Source organism: Melanostigma gelatinosum (assembly GCF_949748355.1).
Source record: "Melanostigma gelatinosum genome assembly, chromosome: 14".
Taxonomy (NCBI): domain Eukaryota; kingdom Metazoa; phylum Chordata; class Actinopteri; order Perciformes; family Zoarcidae; genus Melanostigma; species Melanostigma gelatinosum.
Genome location: NC_136647.1, coordinates 14,074,292 through 14,094,471, shown reverse-complemented (window position 1 = coordinate 14,094,471; position 20,180 = coordinate 14,074,292). Strand labels below are relative to the sequence as shown.

The window sequence follows — 20,180 nt, the reverse complement described above, 5'->3', positions numbered from 1 at the left end:
CCCACCTCCTCCTCTTTATGTAACGATACCTCATGATCCTGTATTCCTGTGTGTGTGTGTGTGTGTGTGTGTGTGATGGCGGTGGCCCGTCAGGACTTGTCGTGCCATTTCTCGGTCGAAACTTTTGTCACGCGAAAAATAAGCACGCGGTGTAGTTTGTGAATAAACATGTGCTTTTTGTCGAATCGGATTTAAAAATAGGAGACAAAATGTGCTACGCAACAGCGACCTCTTGCTGCAGTGTTTTCGTATATTAGATATTCCCTTTTCTTTTCTCCTCCTCCACACTGTGTCCCACTGGACACCCTGTGGGAGGGACTACCGTGTGCATCACCCACGGGGAATACTAATGACCTCTTCATTGAGAAAAACGATGAAACCTTACTTTTAGCCTGCATGTAGGCCAAATTACATGTTGTCTTTTCTGTCCCCGCGCGTGGAATAGCTGTGTGTCCCGAGTCGGCATTTGAACTGAACGTAAGTATCTCCGTGGGCCGAACGAACTACATCAGACGGATGTTACACTCCTCTGTCGCAGATTTAAGATATGAGTCCAGCTGCGGGACTTCCACGCCACCGAGGCACGAACACCCAGCGCCTATAGCTTGTCGTCGGTGTGTGTGAACAGTCGACTGTCGTCACTTTCGCCAGGTGATGTTTGTGGCGTAGTTTTGTAAACTTGAGTTATAGTTTAGTTTTGTGGAATGCGTCGCTGCGGGAAACGAGGCTATGGGTGGAGACGACATTCAGCAATGTCAGCCTCTGAAGTCTGAGCTGCCTTGATATCCGGAGACTTAAAGTGATTATACAGCCAACACTGTTGTGAGAATTAAGAAAGTGGATCATACAGATTGGGGGGAAATTCAAGATGATGTGTAGCTCACATAGGCTACAAACTTGTCTATACTTTAAAAAATTTTTTTTTAAAAAGCAAAGAGGCAAATGTATGTGTTGAGCTCCAAACTTGTATCTTAACCAAAGCTCGTAACAGTTTACTGTAATGGGCTAAACGTGTAGTGAAAACGTTGAAACGGTCAGAAACGATCTGCATTTTAGTCGACAGTTGCGCCGATTTTTGGGGAAACCCGCTGGGCTGAGGTTGGCTGTGTCAGCACTGTTGTGTTAGTCACGTAGGAATGTGTCATCCTGTCATTTGGTCGCACGTTTCAGAGTCTGGGGATACATATATATATTTTGTCTCAGTATGCATTTAAAGGCCACGTGCATGTCTCGGTTCTAAAAGGTCAGGTAAACTATGTAAACACACCATAACTTTCCCATAGAGCAGGGAACATAAACATCTGTAAAGATCAGGCTTATTTATTCAATATGACACCTTTTTACAATAAATACTACACTGATACTACACCTCGTTGACCCTAAGATGGGGAGAAACTAGCTATACCTGATGTGCAATTTCTTTAATTTATTAATATTTAATAATTCAGGATTATATTGTTCTTCAAGCAGAGTAATACATGTATCAGATCACATGTGACAGGTCCAGGCATGGCTACCTTTAGAAGAAAAAAAACGACAGTTAAATTGAGCCAGTTTTGTAACTTAGTTACTTTACCGACCACGCCCTGGGTAGGCCTCTACATCAGGGGGGTCAAGCTCATTTTCACTCTGGGCCACATCAGCATCACGCTCGCCCTCAAAGGGCCGGTTGTAACTGTAAGACTGTAAAACTAACTTCTCCCGAACATATTGTTAAACAACTCTCTCTGCATTTGATTGTTTATTCAAGTGTAAACATATTGTACATGCAGTTATATAAATGAAAAATGATATTTAAACACATTTCTGTGATTATAACATAAATCATTTTAATTGAGGGTTAATGAACCCACATTACTCTATCAAAGATCAAACTATTAAAGAAAATAACAAAGACAAATATCAAACACAAGTTATGACATTAACTTTGTTCAAAGCTATTTGTGTCGTCCTGTGCATGGCAGCTACATCCAAGAGCTGCTCACTGAGAGTCAGGTCTGATGAACATGGATAGATGATGTATCTGTGTTGTCTGTGCTTTCATCAACAGTTCATTAGAAACACAAGTACCTGCTCGTCTCTTAGCTGCTGTGTTGTTAGATTGCTGCTAGTTCATGAACTCGGTCTGCGATGGTGTTTCTTCACAAACTGACATTTGTAAAAGTCTGTATCTGGTCGGAGCTCTGCTCACATACCTTCAGCATGCACTGGGCTGTAGCTGTGTAAATATATTCTGCTGTGATTGCAGTCTGCCTTTTAATTCTTGGACAGTTTTATTTTTTCTTGGAGGCTAAATTTAGCTCCGTGTTTGGTGTCAAAATGCCGACGTGAATTGTATCCTTCATCACCGACACGCCTCATAACACAGAAGACAGACCTGTTTTTCTCCTTGAAGCACAAACATGCATTCGCTTTCCCATCTTTCATTACATTTTCTTCCCTCTGCATCAATTTTTCTCTTCGTGGACATTTTGGGATTATTTGTCGATCTTTTTCAATCGTTGGAAAACCTCTTTTCGGGCTGTTGCCTCTCCTGTCCACCTGTTGTGATAGTTTTAATGTCGGTACACAGACAACATGCTATCTCATAATTTCAACTTTCTATCTCATAATTTCGACCATGGGGATACTTTTATTGTCAAGTCTAACTTTTAATTATTTAAAAAAACAAAACATTTTTATTTTTTATTTTTGCTGGCGGATTTGCGGGCCACATAAAATGACGTGGCGGGCCGGATTCGGCCCGCGGGCCTTGAGTTTGACACATGTGCTCTACATCATTGCAGCAGGGTGAGAACTAGTTTGCTCAGCAGTAAAAACAAGATTTTCGGTGTGTACTTGATCTTTAAAGCGCCTTTGTGGAATATGTTAATGCTGTTGTATAAACTTTTTAATTATTCTGATGGTATACGTTTTTGTTTGTGGAAAACAAATTGACGATTCAAAGACAAATCCTGCACGTATAGGTGCTTTAAATCTCTCATGGCTTTGTCGGTCACTGCTGCTGGCAACATTGAGTGGTAACCGGTCCAGCACCACTAAAACACACACAAAGATTTATGCTCCTATGAACAGTTTGTGTGTAAGATGTTGCTTGGCTCTCAGTAAAAGCACTCCCCTCTGGCCAATTTGGCTCATGTTGCGGACTCTGGGTGGGTGGAGTGTGTTTCACAGGTAGGACGCCTGAGTAAGTTTCTCTGCAGCAAACAAAACACAAGAAAAGCTTGTCAAGTCAACACTCGACTTCTCTGCCTTAAAGGGTTAACGAAATATATTTTAAGATAATTATGTCATGCACAACATGTATGCTCTGTGGCAATTATAAGTTAGCTTTTCACCTGAGAGTAAAGGCTGATCAGAGAAAAAAGAAGCTACACTGCCACTATTCATAGCACTCAACAGAGGTTGTTTGGTTAAATATTATTTGTTCAACATATCTCTCTCAACAAACAGCAGTAGCTTTAAATTACAGGGTTTAATGTTAATTTGCATTCCTGAATGGTCAAAATGTATCTTATATTATATATATATAACAAACAAAGCTTAAAAGTGGTGACGAATTAGCTGTGCAGCAAACATGACAAAGAAGACATGGTCCTAATATAGGTTTCATATCAATTAAAACACAACTTGTTCTTTTCATGGTAATCCCTGATGTTAAATATGTTCTCCAGCAAATGATGGAAACTCAACAGAGTCTTGTTCAGCAGTTGTAAATTGAGTCCAGCCTAATGAGTCTCAAACAAACAAGATATGGTATTTGTTATGAAGGAAATAATTGAATAAACACTAACTGAGATAACAAATAATCGACAAAAGACATTATTCAATTTTAAAGTCCAAAAACATTTTTAGCGAGGAAAGTATGTTCTATTGCGGCTGTCACTTGTCCTTTTATTTCTATTAAGTCTTTAGATGCTACTGAAGCTAGCTAATAGTCCAGCTGATGTACCCAGCCAGTGTTCAGTATTGCGCCGGCCTCAACCTGCTTATTACTGTTCAGCCTCTTGTATAGTTTCTCCTTTATTCAGTGGATGGGAAACAAGATATACTGTACAGTCCAAGTGCTTCAGTGAGTGAACACCTTTTCTATTTGATTTTAGATTTTTTTTTATATGACACATATCTTGATCCCAAACTCTACCACTAATATTGAAGTTTAAATAATAGAGCAAGTTCAGAGATAATGCTGAAGTTTATCAAAAAGACAACAGAGTCATATCTGTGTCCTCTACAGCTATAGTTGGAAGACTTTTTATTTCTCATGGAATCAAAACTATCGGTGAACATTTTTAATTTTCAGTCAATTTTTGGAGTCCTTTAGTGTTCATATTGTTAGTATATGTTTCATCCTCATTTGTATTCCCAAACTCTCTCACTTCACTTTACTACACACACACACACACACACACACACACACACACACACACACACACACACACACACACACTCCCTCCCTCCCTCCCTCCCTCCCTCCCCTTTGCCTGGTTGCCCAGGAAACATTCAGCCATTCAAAGACATCTACCCACACACGATACAAAAGGGTTCACACGCACCTTTTTCTCGCGCTGGTAGCTGTGTCCTAGACTTCTCATGTGACGCAGTGTCGATGACTACTCTGCTGCTGGGGCTGCTTCATCTAGTGGTGTTATTTTTAGTTCATGCACTTCTGCTACAAACTACTGACACTATTAATGGGAGCAGTAGAAGTACTGATACCACCCAAAGGTCCACTACTTTTCCTCAATCAAAGGATAACTGCAAAAACATTGCTTCAGACTTTGCAGCAGAGACTTTTAAATGACTTCAAATGTTTCTAGTTTCAAACGCACCATATAGAATAACACATAGATGATCTGACATCTAAAGTGTAAATAGAATTAAAACTTTGAGGAAAGTTAACAGCCTACTTTAACTCAACTATAGCTACACTGGCAAAAACAGCAGTCATTTGATCGTTTAGATATGTACAGTATAGAGAAAATATGAGCAGAATCCCTTCAATTCAAATAAAATATACTATGATATAAAGACCTTTTAATTATGTAATTAATAGAGCTAAAACCTCGAACTTGCAGTCTGTGGAGCTACAATATCTCACTTTTTGCCTTTATTGGAATACCGAATCACTTAATTGTTAATTTCTTGAGGGGATGAAATGCTGAACTCCAAGTTTGTGTCTTTAAAATCTCTATCTGCTGTAGACAGGTCTCAGCTTCACAATTGTTTTGTATGCCTAGTGGTGGGAAGGTGCAAACACTCCGAACTGTGAATGTGAAACTCCCTTTTCTTTTTGGCTTTGCATCAGGGCAGCTGGCACTTGCAGCAGCAGTGCGATGGCCAGCCTAGAAGTGATCGAGCCGGTGACTCAAAGCTCGACGGCCCAAAACCTGGCCAGAAGGCGCTTTTCTCACGACGTTCACGGCATTTCTGCAGACGAGATAGATGGCCTCATGTCCAGCAGTGGTGAGATAAACGGTCCCTTTGATGAATACGTTTAACCGTTGAAACTCTAATGGCTGCATCGGAAGACTTTTAATCGAAATGTTCTAATCTTCCAATTCGCAGACGGGCGCCCTTTCCTTGTGGTGCATCATATTCCTGACGTAAAAGACGAGGGTATACCTTTCTTAATGCCTGGTATACCTGTTACATGCAGAGTGGACAACACAGAGAAATACACTACTCGCTCAAAGGTACACCAGTTTTTAATCACGTGTGGAAAATAATTCACATTCTTTTCTTTGGTGGTTGTCAACAAGATGCAAGTATTTATAGAAAGCTTTAGATAATCTTGACCATGTCAATCTGATTTACTGTTATTTGCTGCCTGAGTGTTTGAACTTTGAGTTGGTTTGTTTCGAGCCAGCTGGCTCAGCTTCTATAGAGAGGTATAGGCTTCTAAGTACGTCCCATATTTTCCTAAATCCAAACCACCATGCCCATGTACATCATTTCAATAACTTCCCTCCAGGTCCATGTCGGCACCCTGTACACAGTGCGGCTAACACATGGCCACTTCCACTGGGTAGTGAAGAGGAAGTACAAGCATTTCCAAGAGCTGCATCGAGACCTTTACAAGCACAAGATGATACTTCACTTGATACCTCTGGGAAGGTCGGTGCACTATTCGGTTTATTTCAATCATGCAAATCAACCTCTCGCTCCGAGAGACCTGCAGTGGAATTTTTTTTGCCAGATTTGTCAAGCACCAAGTGTTTTGAATATTTAAATTTCTCTCAAAGATTTGCAAAGGACAGGCAGCAGCTGAGAGCCATGTCAGAGGAAATGCCCAGCCTACACGGGACTGAGCGGACCAGGAGGACCTCCAGCAAAATGGTATCAAACTAATCAATCAGATACACAAATAGTTGACACAGAACACCAAATCTATTTGAATACACACACTTAATTGATGTTGTGGCAAGATATTAAAATGTATTTCATTCAAAGGAGATTGGTCTTCTCTATTAACTACTGTACATACTACAGCTGCTGTGTTGGTCTTTGCAGAGTCCTTATTCAGGCTGATCAATGTAAAATATTTTATTTATCGGAAATATCATAATATATTTTGGGACTGCCACTTCTTTGCGAAAAAATGATTTCTAATACAATTTAAAATCATTTTAGTTATTTTATTAAATGTAACTGTGTTATGAATATCATGTAACACATCATCTCTACAGAACAAAAACAGTTCCACTTATTTACCTGCTTTTCTGTTGCAGAAATACCTTGAGGAGTACCTGAATAGTCTGCTGGAGAACGTGTTTTGTAGGAATGATCACAGCATGGTAACGGCTTTAAAACAAAGACACGCACGCACACATACAAAGTGGATGCCATGCAGCACGATGACATTTTCACTTCTACTTTCTTTGTCAGCTGGATTTCCTCTCCGTCGGTGCGCTCTCCTTCGTCACGGACCTCGGACCCAAAGGCTTGTAAGCAAACAGAGAGTGTGTGAGGCCCAAGGAAAGGTGTGTTTAATGACCAAGTGCGTGACAGAGATTGATTGTGCCAACTTGTCTCAGGGAGGGACCCATCTTCAAGAGGTCGGGGGGTCACCGGATCCAAGGCCTCAACTGCATTGGCCATCATCGGTTCTGTTTCCGCTGGTCCCGGCGCTGGCTGGTGGTGAAAGACTCCTTCCTGTTGTATATGGACCGAGACCACGGCAGCATCAACTTTGTGTTGCTGTTTGACCCGGAGTTCAAAGTGAAAGTGGGCCACGCTCACACAGACACCACATATGGAGTCTGCATTGAGAACTACACTCGGTAGGTCAGCCGTTTGTTTGCCTATTGTACTGAGAGCTCCAGCATACTGTATGTATTTATACCTGAGGTTATGTTGTGTTTGTTGCTTTTTGTTCAGGAATCTAGTCATCAAATGCAGCAGCTATCGACAGACTCATTGGTGGAGTCATGAAATCAACCGGCTGGCAGAAACCTCCGACTTTCTCAAAGTGCACCGCTTCCAGGGGTTCGCTCCGCCACGGGAGAACACGCTCACTAAATGGTCAGATCCATGTTCTCCCGGAGATTCATCTGTTTTCACATTTCATCCTCGTTCATTAACCTTTATGTCTCATGGACTTTGTTTGAAGGTATGTGAATGGAAGTGGCTACTTTGCAGACCTGGCTGATGCTCTCGAACAAGCCAAGGAGGAAATCTTCATCACAGATTGGTGGTAAGTGTCGGCAAGATCTGGAGTCGGTGATGAAGAGGCTTCGTTTTACTAAGTTGGGGACATTTAGATATTTTAGCGACACATGAAGTGTATTTTTAATGTGACTAATGTAAGTGTCTTCCCTGTCAGGCTCAGCCCTGAAGTGTTCCTAAAGAGACCAGCCACTGATAACTACTGGTGCCTGAATGAGATACTCAAACGCAAAGCAGTACGAATTCTCTCTGTCTTGTTCTTCTCCTCCATACCAGTTAAATCATTTTCAAATTTCAGATTACCTGTGCGGATCAATTTTTCAAGTGGCGTTGCCTCTTCTTTAACTCCTTCCTGCAGGAACAAGGAGTCAAAGTGTGTGTTATGCTGTACAAAGAGATGGAGATGGCCCTTGGCATCAATAGTGAGCACAGCAAGAGGACTCTTATGAACATGCACCCAAACATCAAGGTCCGTCACATCCCCACGTCATTTGATACACGCAATTACCCAGAGGCCTCATGTCTTAACATCAATTTGAACCCCTATGTCCACCAGGTGATGCGACACCCTGACCACGTGTCCTCTGTGGTGTTGATGTGGGCTCACCACGAAAAGACCGTGGCCATTGACCAAACAGTCGCCTTTGTGGGGGGGATTGACCTGGCGTTTGGGAGGTGGGATGACAGCCAGTACCGGCTGACTGACCTGGGTTTGAGAGAGACAGCCAACAGTGTAAGCGAGGAGGAGCCCGAAGGAGATGGAGTAGCAATAAACGGATAAAGCATGAATGTGTTAATATTAGTTCATGAACCCGTGTGCTTTCAATATGTCACAACCCCTGCAGACACTAACACATGTCTCTGCTAACTAGGATAATGGTGTGTCTGGTTGTCCAAAACCAGCTGAACCAGATAAGCAAGCAAAGCAGGACCCTGATGACCTGACTGGCAACACTAAACTGTGGCTTGGCAAAGACTACAGCAACTTCATCAAGAAAGACTGGGTCCAACTGGACAGACCATTTGAAGGTAATGTCTTAATCGTCTTAAGTATCCTACACATGCAAACACACTGAGAGGAAAGGGGGAGCTGAAAAGGTTTTGCTTTTTGTATTTTTTCAGATAACATCGACCGTACTTTGGTTCCCCGCATGCCGTGGCGTGATTTTTCTGCAGCTGTTCATGGCAGAGCTGCCAGGGATGTAGCCCGCCACTTCATCCAGCGCTGGAACTTCGCCAAGGTCAGACTCAAAGCAAAGCTCTGTTGTTTTAAAGCTACCTGGGTTTTATTCTGACATTAGCATATTACTGTAAACATCTTCAGCCTTACAAATGAGTCGCATATATACCGGTAAGCTTCAGTTGGCTTTAAAGCATATATTAGCGCGTATTATTATTTAAAGCCGTCATATAGTGCTCAAGCAATCTCAGACCTTTGTTGCCTTGGACCTGTTGAAATCTTTCTACTTTATTATGGTATGCTACGCTAACCTATTGGGTTTATTAGCCACAACTACAACAATATGAGTCAGATAGTAAGTAGTAAAACAAAGTGTATCTAACTTTTGTTTTTATCAAGGCTTCTGTAGGAAACAATCTTGCTTTCATTCATTTGTTTTGTCTTCTCTAGATCTTCAAAAACAAGTACAAGGACGAGTTCTATCCTTACCTTCTTCCCAAGTCTCAGTGCACCGCTGACTCGCTCCCATTCACGGTGCCCGGATCCAGCAAGGCCAGAGTGCAGGTATTTAAGCACCAAAGACCAAGTCACTATGATGAGTCACACGTCATGGCAACACAGAAAACAAGCAAAGTATTTTAAGTATGGCTTAGTGCACACATGAAAAAGGGATTTTGTGTCCAACCAGCCTTAAAGATGCCTTTCATCAGGACAACATCAGGGTTTGAAACCTTGAACTCTCATCTCACAAGTGGAAGTGTTTCACTTTTTTAACGGGCTTCATGGGAAATGTGGTCCAGGTCATGAGAACTGCCAGCGTTAGCAACACCACTGGCATGGCAGAGGCTACCGTTCTCACTCTGTACTGACTGAGTGAGCGTTGGGAAACAACAGCGTTTGCTGTGTGTCCTTTCTTCTTCTACGGTGGGCAGTGGCCTGTAACCTTAGCTCTTGATCCCTGTTATGCCGCAGCTTTCCTATCAGGTTTAGTTAATCCCGTATTCAGGTTTCAGGGACTCAGTTCTCACATTTTTTTGTTAGAGCTGTACGTAAAGCAGAAGTTGAATGAATGAATGAAATTTATTTATAGAGCTCTTTTCACAGACATAACATCACAAAGTGCTCAACAGAGCAGAAATTTAAAAGCATAAAAACACAATGTGACCCTAGGGTCAATAAATTACATACACAGAGAAAAATAAAAAATAAAAATAAAAATTTAAAACATATTTTAAGAGCAGGTCTAGGACATGGGTTTTTACTCAAACGCCAGCCTAAAAAGGTGGGTTTTGAGCTGTTTTTTATAAGTATTCACAGTATCTGCGAGGCAAGTTGATGCACAAGCTGAGTACATCACAACTAGCTTAAACTACTCCCAAAGGTGACAGCAGCAGTTTCAGGTTTCTGATTTGTTACACGTCTATGATACAGCTAAAGCTTTTAAAAGTACTTTTAAAAAAGAAATAGCGTAACAATGCTAAATGCTAGTAATGCTAAAGTTCCTTGTTCTTCCCTAAAGTCTCGAGCTAAACTTGGATGTTCCGGTTGATTTGGTAACAGGCAGTTATTATGACGTGAAAGACGTGTCTCGTGGACTGACTCGTCTCTTCTTCAGGTGTTGCGCTCAGCCGACCGCTGGTCGACTGGAACCAATGAGAACTCGATCCTCAAAGCCTACGTCCACACCATCGAGAACAGCGAGCACTACATCTACATCGAGGTAATGCAGGAACAGACGAATCCGTATGTCTCTATCAATGCTTTCTAATGGTTTGTTGATGCTTTTTAAAATAACAGCATACATGGCAAAAAGAAACTGTTACCGCAAATCGTTTTAGTAGCAACACTTAAGAGTGGGTTCTGTTTTGTGTAGAAATGCATCTATTTGTATATAAAGATTGGCCTCTCTTTATTTCTGATGTTTCAGCATGTGATTCTTATTTACTTACATAACATTTGACTCTTTCATTTGACGTGACACTGAGAGATTCTGGAGCCAATGTGTGTCTGATCATGAGTTCTCATGAGTCTGAATATGATCACGGCTCGGCCCTTTCCCTGCCAGCTCCCTACCTGTGTTAGCCCTCACCTCATACCGAGCCACCATCTGCCTTTTCTCTGCCCTCAGAACCAGTTCTTCATCAGCTGTGCCGATGATGGGAAGACCGTCTCTAATGGGATCGGTGATGCAATTGTGAATCGAATCTTGCGTGCACACAGGTCGGGTTTGATTGCACGAGACCGATTTTACGTGGCGCTTCGTTTAATTTGCAGACCCGCGATCTCGAACCTTGAAGTTATAAAGCAGTTTTTCATGAAGCTCATTGTGACATTTAAACATGTTAAACAAAGCACATTTCAAAGAGTATGAACAATGAGTACATTTCTGCATTTTCTCAACAAATCAGAAATAAGAGTGAAAGGAACAGTCCACTTGTCGTAATGTTTAAATGGTCCACTTGTTGACATTGTGTCTTACTGCAGAGAGCAGAAGAAGTACAGGGTGTTTGTGGTGGTTCCTTTGCTTCCTGGATTTGAGGGAGACATCAATTTGGGAGGTGGAAATGCCATCCAAGCTATTCTGCACTTCACTTACAGGTGAGAGCCTTTTCTTCCCGGTATCATTTATGGACAAAATACAAAAGTTGAGGATTTGCTTCAAATTTAATTGGGATAATATTCCATTCTTTTAGCTTTTGGGTATTACAAAAGTAAGAAATAGCTGTTTCACCAGTTACTTTTTTAGGTATTTAATTAGTAGTTTTAGTTCAAAGTTGTAGCACAAGGCTGGAGTTTCTGTCAACCAAAAGTGCTACTTCATTGATAGATATGTTTTTATCCTATAATGTGTTAATTATGTTTTTTTTTGTGAATGATTAATCTCCTAGGACCATGTGCCGAGGCGAGCACTCTATTCTCTCAAGACTTAAGGAAGGTGAGTTTTCTGTCACTTGTCTGCTCTCATTTCCACACAACAATCCACCTGACATCACAAAATACCACCTGTTTCCTCTCTGACATGTTTCTTTCTTTTTCTTCGTGTTGCTCCTTTAAACTGAAGCTACTGGTACTAGGTATCTGCCCACCAGTTTCCATTTTCATCCTTGACTTCTTCTTATTTTCCATTTTAAGAGTCTATGTGAGTTTCCTATACATTTCCATTGTTTTGCATTGTCCTTTGTGATTGATGTGATTCTGGTTTGCCCCCCAGTTGAGGACCTGTGGACAGAGCACATCACCCTCTGCGGCCTGAGAACACATTCCCAGCTCTGCCAGTCGCTTGTCACAGAGCTCATCTATGTTCACAGCAAGACCATCATTGCTGATGACCGCTGCTATATCATTGGTACGTCACCACTGATGCAAACTCATTCAAAGACAGTTTTATCATTTTGACCTTAAGTTATCATTGAGCTATGAGACTACAGTGTATTTTAATCCATGAGTTTTAGCTGTAGTTTAATAGCACTGTCAACACTTGTAGAATAAAAACATTGCAAGTGGACAAATAGATGGACATTCATTCATTGAAATGAACAATAAAGACAATGACATTTAATATTTACAAGTTTAAGCTCCTTAAATTAGGTGTACAAAGGAACACTTGCCCGGGGATACCAAGATCAAGTGTACAGTATGGATATCGAAATGCTGCACAAATAATAAGGATCCTCTTTTGAGATGTCATTCGTTTAAATATTTCTGTAGTTAAAAAGTTAAAATCTAAGAAAAGATGCCATGAAGTCAAATGCCATTTTTGATACTAGTTATGGTTGTTATATTTTTTCAGAAAGTAATTTAAAGTATTTACATTCTGTCATTTTCATTCTTAGTGGTGAAGTCCACCATTCCGGTGCTGGGTTCAGATTGCCGTCACACACACACACACACACACACACACACACACACACACACACACACACACACACACACACTTGCACACCACGGGATTCACAGGAAACGATATAAACATTTAAAGCCATAAAGAATGCGGTGGCCTTTATTGTGAGGCATGCACAAGGAATGCAATGTATTTGTGACCAAATTAGGTGTGGCCAGGACTTAAATCTTAAGCACTGTACCTTTTAAAGCACATTATGTTAAACCAGGTTGAGACTGTTAAATATAAATCAAAGCGCTTAAATCAGCGGTTTGTTTGCCAAGATAAATTTCTTCCACAGACTCTGTGATTAGTCAGCTTTGAGTTCTGCACTCACAGACTTCATTTCATTTACAGAATATAAACCTGTAACATTCGAGTTCAAATCCATTTCTGAACAACAAATATGCAGATTCCACCGTACCGAACAAGAGAATCCTGGATTCATTGTGAAGAATATTTCCGATATAAAGTTATTTCATAGAGTTGCTTCATGCGTTGAATATGGTTTGACGAGTGACGCCTCTGAAATGACAGATTGTTGATGCTCGTACTTTCCACTTGCTTTCCAGGATCAGCCAACATCAATGACCGCAGCATGCTGGGCAACAGAGATAGTGAGATGGCAGTGTTTGTGGAAGATGAAGATCGGGTCCTTTCCGTCATGGGAGGGCAGGAGTACCAGGCAGGACCCCTCACACTCGCTCTGCGTAAAGAGTGTTTCAGGTCAGGACGAGATATGCAACTCCTGAAATGTGCGTTCTGTTTATGCATGACCATGAACTGTTACTACCTCTAAGGGAGTGTGTCACCTATCTGTCTGTCATGGAAAATATCAAGGCTAGCTCAGCTTGTTTTTATTGAGGAGGGTCGGCTGCCAAATGGAATCTGGCAACAACTGAGGAACCATCTATATTTTTTTGAGACTTACAAGAAAATCATCTCATTTGAAAATGATGTAATATTTTCCTTATGATGAACCTAAATAGTTTCATTCTCACTTAAGAACTTTAAATTATAATGTGGCATTACAAGAACGTTTTGGATGTTTGAATGCTCTGTGCTTGCTGAACGTTCGGCCGTTATTTATTTATTCATTTATTTTCCCCACCAGAGTTCTTGTTGGAGCTTCTTCAGACCCCAGTGTCAATATTGACGATCCAATCAGCGATGAATTCTTCTTCATGGGCTGGAATGCACCTGCTAAACTGAATGCCACCATATACGACAAGGTATAAATTATGTAAATGATGGTGGATCATAAATCATGATCTTTTTATTCAGGGTTCGATAGATGTAGTTTGTTTTCTTACCCCAGGTCTTCAAATGCTTGCCCGACAACGCTGTCCACAACATGCGACAGCTGAAGGAATACGCCAGCGAGGAACGCCTCTGCGACACAGATCCTGAGCAGGCCAGAGAGGAGCTAAAGGCCGTCCGAGGGCTGCTGGTCCACTTCCCGCTGAAGTTCCTGTGCGAGGAGAACCTGCTGCCTCCACTGAACACTAAAGAAGGCATGGCTCCGGTGGAGCTGTGGACATAACTACGTAACCGCTAAGGGGCTGCTGCACCACATGCACCCTGTAGTTTCTAATGTTTAGCACATTAACCTTAAATAGTTCCAACACTGACGCTGCAATGGTGAGGAAAGACATCGCCTCAGCACAGTTAACGTTTTTTATATTGTCTCTTTGACTGACGATGAGTTCGAACAAAACCACTGACATGTCGATGTTTCATCATGATTTAGAGCAGTAGCTTAACCTGAACTGGACAGTTTGTTCGTGATGATTGCGTCTGCTGCATAACTTACACTACAGTGCAATCTGATCTGCAGGGCTGGCGGTGGTGTTAGACACACACAAATGACTATGAGTCAGGAGAGGATTGCGAGGTTGTATTGGAAATTAAGCATTCTCACATGATCTGGGAACATAGTGTACATTTATTGGTGCAAGGTTTTTGGGTCTCTCTCTCTCTCTCTCTCTCTCTCTCTCTCTCTCTCTCTCTCTCTCGCTCTCTCGCGAGCGCGCGCGCACTCCCTCCCTCTCTCCCGCGCGTGCACTCCCTCTCTCCCTCTGAGGCTTCACCTCTCACTGCAGTGCCAGCAAATCTGTCAGAACATTTGTGGTTGTTATGGTGACGGATATAAAGAGATGACTGGATGGTAGCTGAGACAAAAAACTGGAGAGGGCAGAAAAGGGAGAGTATCGATAAGAGGGATAACTTACTACATCAGGATGTTGTTTCTGGAAAAATAGACGGTAACATGTTGAAAGAGGACCGATCAGTTCTGTGGGAGCAAAATCATTTCGATATTTTTGGATGAATGATCAGGTGGGAAAACTGTTGGAGGGAAAGAAAAGGAGGACAAGATAATTAAAGGCTGCTAGGTTGATTTACGGCTAAATGTTGCTTCTTTTTTTTCTAAAGTCACCATGACAACCAAAGTGAATTATTATTACATCATTCTGTCAGCAGAACAGAACAAAACATTCCAGCATCCACTTCAGCTATTTCCACGCCGGCTCCTCAAGTCCGTGTCCAGGTGCCATAAAATGTCTCACAGATCTACGTTCTATTGATTTACATGCACCAGGCTTTTATTAGGCACATTACATTTGGCCATTACACTGTGACTGAGTAGTGGCAGAATGTGGCTTATATTCACGGTGCAATTCCCACAGAGCAACATCAAGTCTTGAATCACAAAGAGTTTTAGGTTTTGTTTCATATGAAATCATGGTAATTCTCTTGACTGAGCCATTAGCACTGAATGACCACTATTGAGCAAGTCTTGCACTGGATAAACATGTAGCATCCATATTGCATTGACTGATTTTGAAATATGTAATAACTTGTAGCAAAGCAGGACCTGGAACACAGTCTTGCCAAGTTTATCAGAAACTGCAAAGCTCTTGTATGATTTCAAGATTTTAGAGAACAACCAGCAGTGAGGCAGACAAAAGGCAGAATGTGAGGCTTTTGAATGGGACTTTATCTTTTATACTCTTTTGTGGTTTTGTCATTGAATTTTTAAAAAAGAGATCTGTATGTTTATGGAGACTTCAAATATTGGATTGATGTGCATGGCATTACCATAATCCCAAAATGATTGCTGAACATACAACAGAGCCAGTGAAATATACACAGACTTTTTGTCTGTGCAGAATTTGTTGTCAACAACACGACCAAGGTGGTTACAGCGTCTAAGGAGTACTTTTGGAACAATAGGCACAGGGGGTAAATTGGCACCTCTCCAGTACCAATCATCACTCCACACTTGGTCCGTGCAGGGACTTGAACTTGCAACCCTCCGGTTCCCAGGCCTGGTCCCTACTGCTGCTCCACAGCCAATGCGTCAGTGAATCTGACAGATGACAAGTGTCACACATGAACTCTGCCTTGTCACTACATGAAGCGCCTTTCACAGAGGAAGATATTAAAAGACACTATGAGCTCTTGCACACTAGAAACTGGGTATTTGCTGTAACCTGTCTTTTACAGCACAAAAGGGTTGCCTTGAGGGTTATACTTTGTTTAAAGATTCTACCGAAATGTCTGTGATATACTGAGAACCTTGTACTGTTTTACCATGATTTTTGATTTTATTGGACTAATAGCCAGCATTACCAGTACATTTTTATCAATAAACTACTAACGGAAACTAAACAAAAAAGTCACCATGTGAAAATCTTTATGTATGAAAACCTGCAGATCTTGGTTATTACCTTCGGGTTGCTGATGTATAGCCTACTAACACTGAGGGTTAGAGAGATAATACATATTCTTACTTAATCATTTAAAAACAGTTATGAACAACCTCTACTTCAAGGTATGTTGTTTTTCTTATTTCCTCAATAAACTTGTTTTTTATGGGGTTTCAATGTGACTTTAAAAAAAAAATGTAATCACGTTGGCCATGGGTATCAAAAAATAGCCTTCCACAGCCAGAACTACTGATACCATCTAGAGACAGAGCGTGACATTTTTCAAGAAAAAAAACAACGATGTGGAGGCAAGCATTCTAATCCTCAAATTCAAGGATCTTTTGTCATTATGCAACACAAGGATGCACAACAACATGTTGTTGTAGCCCATTTTCAACACAACAAACACATGGCAAACAAAACAAAAACAGTAGCACATTCCTGCATCACAAGGAGTGTAAACAGCAGCAACAAACTGGTATCACTACTTTAAATTCCATATTTTATGTTTATTCTTGGAACAAATAATGTATTTTAATAGATTCATTTGAAGACTGAGTGTACATATAAACTGAACTTGTAAATGGGCACTATTTAACACAATAAATAAGTTAATTTAATATATGAATGCTGAAATATTCAATAAAGCACCATGCTAGATTGTTTTTTAACTATTTGTGGACAGCTTTGGACTTGAATCATGCATTATTGATGAGCATTATGATCTGTTGAAGATAAAGTAGGCCTGTCTTAATGTAAAATAACTGTAGTCGGCATAAAGCTCTTAGGATGGCAGACATATCAGAGCAAAACAAAGAACAGGAAAGGGTCAATTAGTAGCCACAGACACACTGTGAATGATGCATTGCAGTGTGTTCTTTAGTTATCCAGCAGAATCGTATTTTAATTTAATTTATTTTTGAGACGGAGTAGGTCATTGCAGGACAGATATGTCAGAGGACGACGTCGGCTGTGCTGCTGGGAGCAGACAGACGCAGTTGCGTAGGTTGCGGTCCGCTGTAGTTTTACAGCTAATTTGTCCCTGATGAAGCACCGTAGTCATCCAGAGCAAACACTTGAGGAGCGTGTGCAGCCAATCGTCAGTACAACCCGCAAGACTACAACAAGGCTGGGAGTGGGAGGGAGGACTCGGGAAGCAAAACATGGCGAAATAACAAGTTTAGCTGTCGCCGCTTTTGAAACTGCACCGTGTCTTTAGTGTTGGAGTATAACTACCAGTTCATACAAATCGGACGCGTGAGCACGAAGGCAACGCTTAACTTTAAAGAGTCGTTCGCCCCAATTTACAAGTATTACGGCGGTGCCTCGCGAAAAAAAAATAAAAAATAGTGCTCGTCTGCTTGCCTGCGCTTTCCCCCCGGAAGGTTGTGGCGGTGCTAGGCGCGACTGTCAACAGAGAAAATGGATGAAGAAGGAAAGTTTATTCTGGAAAAGACTATTTAGCCGACTAGCTTAGCTACGTTAGCTAGCCAGTTGACGTGCGGTTGATTGCACGCACCTGACTCTGTGTTCGGATGAACGTGCTCTCCGGGTCCAAACTGAGGAATATTTAAGTCGTGTTAACAAGTTTGACAACTGCAGTCGCGAAGGATCGTATTTCAAACGAGGCCATTATTTTCATTTTCCGCACTTTGTCTGTATATTTTGGGAGGACACACATTTGAGGCTAATATTGACAGCCTGACAGACGGTTCTGGTGCGGACGGACACGGACGCCATCACATCGGACGTTGCGTCCCTCCTTAAAAAAAACAACAACCATTGCGCTGTTGAGCCGTAAATGTTGTTTTCTACTAGGAATGCTTCAGTGACACACCAGTCCTATCGGGTAGTTTAGACTCATCATTCTCTCACACATGACATTAGCTGGATGTTGCACAGCAGCAGAGACGTCTTGTCAAAATGAACGCAGCAAGGTGTTCAACAACAGTGGAGGTGCATCGCGTTGTTGGTAGAACGGTACCGATGGCCGGCTAACGGTGACGTTACCACTTTGTTGATATCTCTTGTGTGAACTGTATTTTGATTAAATATTGTAAGCAGGATTTCTGTAAAAACAACAACTGCGGATAACAGTGTAGCTCTCGTGAGCTAGCCAGCTGGGTGCGCCTATGTGCAGCTCTCTATCTGCGATGTGTTCGCTAATCTAAGTGCTAACCGTGTTGTTCCGCAACAGTTTCTGCACATTGAACAGCCCGTTTTGCTGAATTTAATCCATAGATAACACCGGTCACGATAGCTGTAGCAGCCGCTTACAATCCCCCTCAGTACTTCTTGTGAAATATCTGGCTAACTTGGTAGCTAAGGCTCTAAGTTTTCAACAGCCATGTCTGAAAACGCCCCCACACGAAGCCTGGACGACATAGACCTCGCCGCTCTGAGGGTGAGTATTTGTTGTTGTGACGATACGTGTGCTACACTTTATTCATGTAGAATGATGGCAGACGGACTCATTGGATGTTATGTCATTTGAACTGAAGTGTCGGTTTGCCTCCTGACACAAGCACGACCATTCAACTCCCACGCGACAAAAGTTGAGGTGGAATAAACGTCCCTTGGCCCTGCGTTGCTGTAGACAGTGTCACAGATTCACATCAGAGATCAACGAATAAAGAAGCGAGTTTACAGCCTGGACAACTTTTAGTGATTATTGCATTAATAAAAAATAAATTAAAAAAATTTAAAAAAAACACGAGAATGATGGCTGCTTCTGTTGCTTGTGCATCACCTGAAACTCGTTGTCATTGTCATGTAGTTATTAGTCTGTTTTTTATAATGTATTTTAAACTAACGTTACCAGTTCTAAACTCTTGATATTGAGATGCACAAACACGATCTCTATTGTTCAACATATTGTTGTTTGGAGGTGTTTTGCAGTCGTGATTCCAAGTTGAATGGGAAATCCTCTCACCATTTCCATGTGAATTTTGGATCTGGTCTTCCCGGTTTGGTTTCTCTTAAAATACTGAAAATATTATACTTTGTTCTTATTGATCTGGTATTAGCAGTGGTCCACCTTGAAGGCCTCAGTTTAAAAGAAAAATCAACAAACCTTTTTTTTTTTTTACTACCCTCTTCTAACAATAGAACCACTTTACCAGGCAAGACATGAAATCAGATGAGGATAAAAAGGGTCAGCAGTCAGCACTATTCTGATTTGATGAAAAATCTTCTTTCCAAGGCTACAGTTTCTTAATTGAGACCACCGCTCTGATGCTCCCTTTTGATGCATCTCTCCATTTCAATGGGAAGTGTCAACATCTATGATTGTGTTGCAGCAGTAAATCCCCCAAAGACAGACCCTTATTATCATTATAAAGAAGCTTTTTATGCATTCAGTCACTTTGAAATGGTAGATCACAGCCATGTCTCCACACTTAGCTACAGGTTTGAAACAGAACAATAGCTTTATTTTATTTTGTATCTCTGTCTAGAATCAAAATGACCGAAGGTTACTCTGAGTGACTTTCCTCTGGGTGGGTTACTCCATGGAAAATAATTGTGTTGAGGAATTCACATATTTATGGGGCTTAACAGGAGATCAGGGGTAGTTTATTTTTTCATTTAAAACAAGATACAATCACTTCATTGAATTTGGGAATTATCAGTCTCAATAATATCTCTGTTCAGTAAATTGAAGTTGGGTTTTGTTGGAAAGTGAAGTCATTGGCGGGTTTAAAGTGTTAATGAAATTCTTAAAATACAAAAAAAAGACCAATAT

At 41.3% G+C, this 20,180-nt stretch overlaps 2 protein-coding genes across 11 annotated transcripts in view; both read left to right on the top strand.

Moving 5' to 3' along the window:
- Positions 1–374: 374 nt before the first annotated feature.
- On the top strand, positions 375–16,530 carry pld2 (phospholipase D2). Of its 2 annotated transcripts, none has more exons than XM_079283461.1 (24): positions 375–477; positions 5,314–5,466; positions 5,569–5,696; positions 5,975–6,117; positions 6,246–6,339; positions 6,732–6,797; positions 6,889–6,947; positions 7,038–7,283; positions 7,381–7,524; positions 7,613–7,696; positions 7,826–7,904; positions 8,027–8,137; positions 8,225–8,401; positions 8,541–8,697; positions 8,791–8,909; positions 9,299–9,412; positions 10,464–10,568; positions 10,977–11,068; positions 11,333–11,446; positions 11,737–11,783; positions 12,060–12,194; positions 13,301–13,454; positions 13,843–13,960; positions 14,047–16,530. In XM_079283461.1, the coding sequence occupies exons 2-24, from the start codon at positions 5,337–5,339 to the stop codon at positions 14,269–14,271; spliced, it is 2,841 nt and encodes a 946-aa protein (XP_079139587.1). In that variant the 5' UTR covers positions 375–477; positions 5,314–5,336; the 3' UTR covers positions 14,272–16,530. The 2 variants fall into 2 exon arrangements, with proteins under 2 accessions (XP_079139587.1, XP_079139586.1); XM_079283460.1 differs by having other exon boundaries at positions 5,309–5,466.
- Positions 16,531–17,612: 1,082 nt separating this feature from the next.
- mink1 (misshapen-like kinase 1) overlaps positions 17,613–20,180 on the top strand; it is a 28,460-nt gene continuing 25,892 nt past the window's right edge. For all 9 annotated transcript variants that reach the window (XM_079283892.1, XM_079283890.1, XM_079283889.1 and 6 more), the window contains exon 1: positions 17,613–18,842. In XM_079283892.1, coding sequence (XP_079140018.1) covers positions 18,786–18,842 — 57 coding nt within the window. In that variant the 5' untranslated portion in view covers positions 17,613–18,785. The remainder of the gene's footprint in view (positions 18,843–20,180) is intronic.